This window comes from Lasioglossum baleicum, chromosome 13, assembly GCF_051020765.1.
Source record: "Lasioglossum baleicum chromosome 13, iyLasBale1, whole genome shotgun sequence".
Taxonomy (NCBI): domain Eukaryota; kingdom Metazoa; phylum Arthropoda; class Insecta; order Hymenoptera; family Halictidae; genus Lasioglossum; species Lasioglossum baleicum.
In genome coordinates, this window is record NC_134941.1 from 10,731,506 (window position 1) to 10,740,199 (window position 8,694).

Consider the following 8,694-nt stretch of genomic DNA (forward strand, 5'->3'; position numbering starts at 1 on the left):
GGTTCGACTTTCTCCAATACTTCCCTTTAATTGATCGTATCATAGCGTATCGTTTAATTGAAGAAGATAATTCAACACCGCGTGATCATTCTTACCGCAAAAGTCCTGGTCGTGTATAAGCCGAGAAATTTATAATGTACGGAGTTTTGCATAAATCCGTAATAAATATACGGATTTGAAAGTTCATGCTTATGTACCGTATAGGTCTATAAATAACCATTACCATTACAGGAGCTTGATTCGGTCTGACACGTCCTAGAAAATCAAATGAAATTTTGTTTTCATTGTGTATTCGATTTACCGACACTGATTATGGCAGTTTACCCCATTGCGGGTAGATGTCGACGCAAGGATCTTTCTTCGATGGTAAAATCGCGAATGCAAATTGTTCCTTTGCGTGAGGGCATATCGGAATTTCGTAACAAGCTCTATACAATAAACAATTATTCTCATCATTTACGAACTTCGTAAATAATTTAACGACAAACTTACGCTTTACCGAGCGGAACATTTCCAAAATTGATATGGGTAGGGAAAGAAAAATGGGTTCTAACGTTCCCGGTGATTTTAACTTCCAAAATACGATTGTCAAAATAGCGAATCTTTAACACGTCGTTGTAATTTCTCGGTTCGTCGGGAATAAATTGAACGTTGATATCGCAAACGGATTCAGGGGTTAACCACCTCATCTGCAATAAATTAGCATTTATTAATACATTGCGCGATACCCGTCCTAAGAACAAAGAATTTTCTTTCACTTGAGAAGCACTTCCGAACCGGAAGTAAGGGGTTTCCATTGGTAAAGGTCGAATTGGGCATGGTTTAGGGAAATAATTCGTGATTTTTAGTGTTTTCTCCCGAGCTTTCAGGTTTCTAGGACTGAAAGTGAAATTCAAATTTCTCGGCGACGCGTTTAGGAAGCCGTCCTTCGAATCATCCTTGATTTTTAATCTCGGCTTCAACTTCAAACATTGTATCGAGTCAAATATACCGCTATCCATCTCGAAGTACAATGTCGAATCGACGGAACAGCTCTATTTATTTACAACAAAACAGGAAACAGATGAAAGATAACTTATCACTTCACGCGATTCCTGTGCAACGTTAACACGTTGACTGCCATACAATCATCCCCAAGTTAAATTCGAAACGAGAAATTTGATTCGTAAGCGTCGCGCTTGTTTGCATTTCATTTCGATCAATTTGAATTTGAAATTTAATCTAAATAGAATCTAAAAGATCGGAAAATTATGGCGGAACGAATATTCTATTACAAGTCTACTTCGAGGTCTCTCCGAATAAGATATCAATTTTATTGACTGTTGATTGGAAAATTGATTGATAATTTTCGAGGATCGTGAACGTTGGAAATATCTAAGGAAATCCCTTTTCGCGCGACAGCGGTTATATTCATCTGTTTACAAGCTCCTGAAAACTTGACAGAAACAAAGATGGAGTACGCGAAAAGAAAGGTAGCTGTTACTGGTTATACAGAAGGATAGGATAATTATGCATATTTTCGTAGTTATTTTCACACAAATGAAGCCGTTGTTTATCTAAGACAACGGTCGACGTTGTATACATTTACGAGCGGAATTGTCGACAGGCAAAATGAAAGTAACATGCCCGACCGTACGTGTTCGAGTATGACTCACACACTACTATGACAGTTTTTTACAGTCCTGTAACAGTGTTTTTTATAAATACTTCCGTATTTGTATAAATCGAGAAACAGGTTAATCATGAACGTGCAAGAATTACACAATGGGGTGAGTGGTTTTCATTGCTTTCAGCGAACGCGTTTCACGGAACAATCCGCAAGCATGTTGATCAAGCTGTAAAAAAGCCGGAGGTTAGACTCATGTGTCAATCCTGCGAGACTTTTTTACTTTTATTTAACATAACAGTAACGATCGTATTTATTCATTACGTATTAATCATCGTATCGAAGAAATTTTCGAGAATTTCACTTACCACCATTTATTTTTAGCTTTACACATGCGAATAATCGAGTGGTGCTCGTTTTTATGGGGTTTCAATAAATATTTTATACTATTACAGATCAATCGAATTTTTTTTCATTAATATAATGTTCTTTACAGCCTCCCCTACTGCGAGCTATATTTTTTGGAGCTGTAGAAGAAGTTTTATCATTATTATCTAGTAAAGAAGATGCATGCTGGGAAGACAAAAAACAACGGACTCTCTTGCATGCAGCCGCATACATGGGAGATTCTAAGATAGTAGAGTTGCTACTATTGCATGGAGCTGCTGTAAATGCTAAGGATAAGAAATGGTTGACTCCGTTGCATAGGGCCTGTTGCTCAGGGAATCACGAGGTAGTACATGTTTTGTTACGCCATAAAGCCAATGTCAATGTGTGTGACCGCACTTGGCAAACTCCTTTACACGTAGCAGCAGCGAATAACGCTGTAAAATGCGCAGAGCTGTTGGTTCCATACTTAAAAGATGTTAATATAGTGGACGGGTTTGTAGCTGTATACTTTTTACTAATTTTACACAATGATTAGTTCCTAGTATACTAAAATAATTCTTTCGTTTCTTCAGGGCTGGTAGAACAAGCTTGCATTATGCAGCCTACAACGGACATCTTGAAATGACGGAGTATCTGATTCGAATCGGCTGTTCAGTAAACGCATATGACAGAAGAAATAATCGCAGTGCTTTGCACTTCGCAGCATTTATGGGACACGATAGTATCGTGAAGACACTTATAGACAATGGAGCCGATGTCAAGGATAAAGTAAGAGAACACAATCTGATTAGAAGCATGAACAGTCACCCGTCCCGTTCATTGACTGTAAAATAAGTCACGAGATGATATACTTAACACTTTATCTACTGGAAGCCAAGTAATAGACTTTTCAATAACTGTGCTGTACCGACTGGAAGCTTAGAAATCTTCTTTCTATTAAGTAGTACAACGATGTTTCTAAATTCCCTTAATCTCTTCGCTATTTCAAGTTTCACTCGCCCGTTTTTGTCACAAAGCATAAAACCCGCGGTCTATTTGCGATTGAAGCTTCTATTGCTGTTGAAGGATCTATTAAAAAATCCTCAGCCGATAGATAATGTGTTAATGCGAAAGAGCTAAAGCAAAAGAATATTTCATACTTGCCAATATTAAGAGCTATTTTCTCATATGTACATTTGTATGTTAAGGATTCCCATTTGTATACCCCGTTACATGCGGCTGCAGCTTCTGGTAGTGTGTCGTGTATGAAAGTATTAATCAAAGCTGGAGCCGATGTCAAAGCTAAGAACGGGCGTGGGAATACATTGCACGTTGCGTGTGTAAACGGCCACGTAGATGCGGTGAAAGACTTGATTGCCAGTGGAATAAATATTGGTGAGACGATCTACCAGTAATCTCGTAGAATTCGGTGTTGTCCTATTAAATCTATTATCGCCGTTTGTCCAAAAACAGAGGCTGTTAACTTTCATCGACAAACTCCTTTACACGTCGCTGCCGCCAGCCCCAATAGCGTTGAATGTTTAGAAGTACTTTTACAAGCTGGTGCGAAAATCAACGTCCGATCGAAAGATGGTTACACACCTTTGCACATGACCGCGATCTATGGAAGATTTACTCGATCGAAAAGTTTACTCGATGCCGGAGCGATAGCAGACGCGGAGGATAAAGTTAGGAATACTGCCCTTCACATAGCGGCTTGGTAATTACTAGTAGCAAGTACGAATTACAGTCATAATTCGCTTTTTTTTTATTTGTACATCGATTATTTATTTCGTTATAGGTTCGGCCACGAATGTTTAACGACAACATTGTTAGAGTACGGAGCCTCTCCTGCCCTGCAAAACGCTGAACTACATACACCGTTGCACCTCAGTTGTCTAACAGGTCACATCGAGGTAAAATATTGATGTAGTTAAATAATAAAATAAAAATTGATCGACTTGTACGATTTATCTTACTGTTACGTGATAAATTACAGGTATGTAGGAAATTGTTGCAAGCCGACAGCAACTGTATAGATACCAAAGACGTCGGCGGTAGGACACCGTTGCATTTAGCAGCATATAAAGGATTCGTCGATTGTCTAGATTTATTATTATCCAACGGAGCAAATTTCCGATTAACCGACGACGACAATAGGTTGGCGCTTCATTACGCAGCTAGTCAGGGACATTATTTTTGTGTCTTCACTTTGGTCGGTTTCGGAAGCGATTCGAATGCTCGGGACATAGACGGTGCGACGCCTTTGCATTTAGCTGCAGCATCGACTGCGACCGATGCTGGTGCTAAGTGAGTGTTTTCATGCTCGAATCGAACTTTCGATGTTAAAGAAAAGAAACTTCATTTTTAAGTTAAGGAACTTACTTCTACGATGCTTCGATGTTTTCAGATGCGTGCAGTATTTACTGAAGCACAGAGCAGATCCACGTTTACGGGACAAACGTGGCTTCACTGCGTTCCATTACGCCGTAGCTGGTGGAAATCAGCCAGCCTTAGTAGCACTTTTGGAGGCTTGCTCGCTAATTACCGCAGAGGGGTTCAATTATACGGAAGAACCAGACCCACCGCCACCAGAATTAACACCATTACACCTAGCCGTATGATTAATACAATCGATATTTGGTGAACCTGCAGAACAACTACCTACCCTCCGATGTCGATAATTTGTAGATATGCAGTAGAAATCGATATTTTGAACAACTTTTTCGTTTGCACATTAGTGATGCCACAGATGCGGAGGGTAGGTAGCTGTTCTGTAGGTCAAGTGTTGCAATTTTTCATTTACTCTCATTTACTCAACCAATTGGAGTAGAAATATTGATGATGCGTATATGAATTTGCAGGCTTATTATGGGCACAGTAAAATACTGAGTTTATTATTACCACTATTTTCGGATACAAATATCAAAGAGGACTCTGGTAAAACACCTTTGCATTTGGCCGCGAGCAAGGGCCATCAGCAGTGCGTGAAACTGTTGTTAAATAACGGAGCTCTAGTATCTATTCAAGTATGAACGAGTTCAGTAAAGTCTTTCTTCATTTGTCGATTGTTTGTATACCTGTTACTATTTGTTATTATTTGTAGGATTCCGTTGGCAGATGCACTCCGATACATTGCGCGGCCGCGGCAGGCTACACTCCTTGTCTGTTGCTTCTTCTTAAAAACGTGGATGACCCGAGTATTGTCAATTGCTACGATGCGAAGCAGCGTACTGCTCTAACGTTGGCTGTGACAAACATGAACACAGAGTGCATTATTTCCCTTTTGAAATACAAAGCCGACTGTAATTTGGCGGACGTAAACAAACACACGCCGTTGTTTCGAGCAGTTATCAACGAACGTAGCTACCGACTAGGCAAGTTATTGTTGTCGCATGGCGCAAAAGTGGCGATACAAGACACAAACGGTAAAACACCGTTGCATTTAGCCGCCGCTTGCGGAAGGTGGGTTCACGGGAATTCCTGGTACATCTTCTTGATCCTCTGATTACATAGAATTTCACATTTTCGCAGAGTGATAGCACTGGCAGAAATGGTACGAGCAGATCCTGCAGCAGCCACCTTAAGGGACGACCAAGACTGCACTGTTCTGCATTGGGCTTGTTACAATGGACAGTACGATTGCGTAAAATATCTTCTACAGGAAAACGTAGTCGACACTTTGGAGGGTAAATGTCTCTCTTCAAATAAATTTAAGGAGGCCGTCCCATGTAAACGGGTGAAGAAACGTTTTTCTTTTTATTGTAAACGAATTTTTCAGCGATGAAACGGCCCCCTTAAATTGCTCTTTTTTTGTGACACACTTTTAGAAAATAATTCTAATCATTTTATATGAACATGTTATAGGCAATTCGTTCTCCCCTGCACATTGTGCCGCGTTTCTGGGATCAGTAGATTGTTTAGAGTTATTAATCAACAAATTTGGAGGGAAAACAATTGCCGCACTGCGAGACACTCCTGGAGATCGTCTGCCTTTACACGTAGCAGCTACTTCCGGAGCACTGGAGTGCGCGAGATTAATTTTGAACTGTGTTGGCCCGAAATTAGCTGGCATTGAGTCTCCAGATTACTTGGGACGGACGCCGCTACATTGCGCTGCTATTGCTGGTAAATGCGAAGTCATTGGTAGGTGTCGTTTGATTGACAAAATTAAGGGGTGAACCTGTGCAATATTTTTTATCAACTTTGTTCTTTGCATGATAAACGCAGAGTTGTTGCTCGAGCGGGAAGCCAATTTGAGTGCAAACGATTGCAATAAAAACACGGCGCTGCATTTAGCTTGTCAACGGCGTCAGTCAGCGGCTGCTTCGCTTTTATTGAAGTGGATAGAGTCGAACAATGCCAATGCGAACAGCGAGAATGCAACGCAGCCTCAACAGCAACAGATATCGGTTATTAATATGCTCAACGAGCAGCACAGCACTCCGTTGCATTTGGCAGCGAGGAACGGGCTTGTAAAAGTAATTGAACGAATTTCGATGCTCTGAAATCATTTTTATAGGATATCCGATAACGGAAGAAATTTTTATTCTGCAGGTGACAAGACGTTTATTGCAATTAGGAGCAAGCGTCGTTGCTGTGGACGCCGAGGGCCTCACTCCTGCACTCGCATGCGCTCCAAATCGTGCTGTGGCACGTTGTCTGGCAACCATACTTGCCGCGCATAGTATGTTCAGCTTGCATTTAATAACACTGCTCTACAAAATATTACTTTTTGTTTTTGGCACATCCGTTTCTTCATTACATTTTCATAATAAATTGTATTTGCGTGATTTGTAAACAAATCGATGAACATTACAGGTCAACATTGGGAAACCGCACAACACTCGCCATCTATTCAACAAACCTCAGAAGTATATTTAAACGGAAGGAGCGGCGATTCGCAGCACAGTTCAGATTCGGAGTTTTACTAACAATAGTCGTAACCCTTGAGCCACCGAGGGTCTCGAACTCAGTACACTACTTCAGCGAACATTAACGCGAAAAGGTGGTGCATCACTCTTTACAAAATCCAGCTCTCGAGAGCTTGGTTTTATTACTTGGCACGTGACACTGCGGACACATGTGCAATGAATACTCTACACGCGGTACCGTTAAGCGAACGTATAGCGAAGATGAGGATGAGATAGAAGGAATATTGCTTGTTTGTAGTTTCTAAAGCTACCGTTCTTCTAATTCATATTAGTATCTCCGTAGGTAGCGGTACCATTAATCCTCGGTTGTGACCAGCGAGAAATAACGATTTCTAAGAGAATAACGATACTAATATGAAGGAAATCGGATCTAGGTTTAGAAAAATCAAAATAAGCAATTCTAGGCAGTATTGTATTCACAATTTATCGCTTTCGTAAGGAACGTCGAACTGGCCTATAAAGATCAATTTTGTAATTGCGACCGACGTCCATCGCGTCCGAACATTTTGTACGTGTTTTTGGGACCGTATGTCTCTTTTTTATACAAATTAAGTAAATGTTATCGGGAAATGACGACGCGCTGATATAATAGTACGATTGTCCTTATTCGTTTCGCTTATCTCTCCTCCATCTAACTTCATGTATTTTTATTGTACATACTGATATTGCAATAATCGCTTAAGCAAAAGGAGCGAAACGATAGATATATTTAAATACAGGCAACCCCCGTACAACACGGTAGCCATGTTCCTAAAACAATCACGGGAAACTAAGTACAAACGTTCAGTATTCGATTTCAAAAACAAAACGGAACTAAGCATTTTTGCTACCACAATTACGCGAGATGCGTTTATCGAAAAGACCAGCGGTTGTCCAAACTTATATATGTATACAGGGTGGTCCACCTAAATGTAGCCACCTAAATATCTCCTTTATTTTTGACGACGTAACAAACGTTTTTAATGCAATGTAAATGACATCACAAGTTGAATGCTTTGCAAATTTGATTTTTTCCCGAGTTTTCAAGGTCATCGATATTTTTGTTTCTTGTAAACATTTACATTCAGGTGGACCCACCTGTATATATATCTAACTTTTGTAACAAACAAGATTTCCATGCTGTAAAATGACACTATTCTGTGCTCAGGGAAGCTACTATTTTTATTTCGATTTACATTCACTCGGGAGGATCTGTAGGCATTTCGTGCTTCTTTTAGTGGGAATGCCGTGTTATAGCGGGGGTTTCCCTAATTCTCTAACCGTGTTGTAGAATGGCGTGTTATACAGGAGCTGCCTGTAACACGAAGCAATCTTCGCTTTTGTACGTAGTCTATGCGAAACGCGCGGGAACTCAGATACATTATTTTTCTCTGAAAGATAAGAAAGCAGTATCGACTGTACATATTGATAAATATTTTTCAATACCATCAACCGTGAATATATAAGAGAATATACATATATGTATGTCTATTGTATATGTATATATAAGAAAATATACATATATATATGTCTATATATGTATATATATGTATATACATATATATGTGTACATATATACGTATACGTATGTGTAAATATATATAAACATTCGTACATAACGCGAGTTCCGGGGGAATTTAATATTGAACCACATCGAAATCGCGCTATAATTTAACAGCTATTGCCAGTATCGTGCATCTGTACTACATGACCATTTGTAATCAATAAACGACGTTACGATTTATTTTTACACAAGCGTTTTCTTATTTCACGACTTTCACCCCGAATTTTTAACGCGATTCACCC

The 8,694-nt window shown here is 39.7% G+C and overlaps 1 protein-coding gene across 2 annotated transcripts; it reads left to right on the forward strand.

Annotated features, from left to right (window-relative positions):
* The first annotated feature begins 1,105 nt into the window (after positions 1 to 1,105).
* Positions 1,106 to 8,653, forward strand: LOC143215159 (uncharacterized). 2 transcript variants are annotated; one of them, XM_076437029.1, is made up of 15 exons: positions 1,106 to 1,769; positions 2,103 to 2,488; positions 2,569 to 2,764; positions 3,184 to 3,370; positions 3,449 to 3,695; positions 3,777 to 3,891; positions 3,975 to 4,285; positions 4,386 to 4,593; positions 4,840 to 5,004; positions 5,082 to 5,440; positions 5,492 to 5,664; positions 5,843 to 6,121; positions 6,206 to 6,456; positions 6,533 to 6,662; positions 6,797 to 8,653. In XM_076437029.1, the coding sequence occupies exons 1-15, from the start codon at positions 1,743 to 1,745 to the stop codon at positions 6,907 to 6,909; spliced, it is 3,147 nt and encodes a 1,048-aa protein (XP_076293144.1). In that variant the 5' UTR covers positions 1,106 to 1,742; the 3' UTR covers positions 6,910 to 8,653. The 2 variants fall into 2 exon arrangements, with proteins under 2 accessions (XP_076293144.1, XP_076293145.1); XM_076437030.1 differs by having other exon boundaries at positions 1,108 to 1,769; positions 5,510 to 5,664; positions 6,797 to 8,652.
* The last annotated feature ends 41 nt before the right edge of the window (positions 8,654 to 8,694 follow it).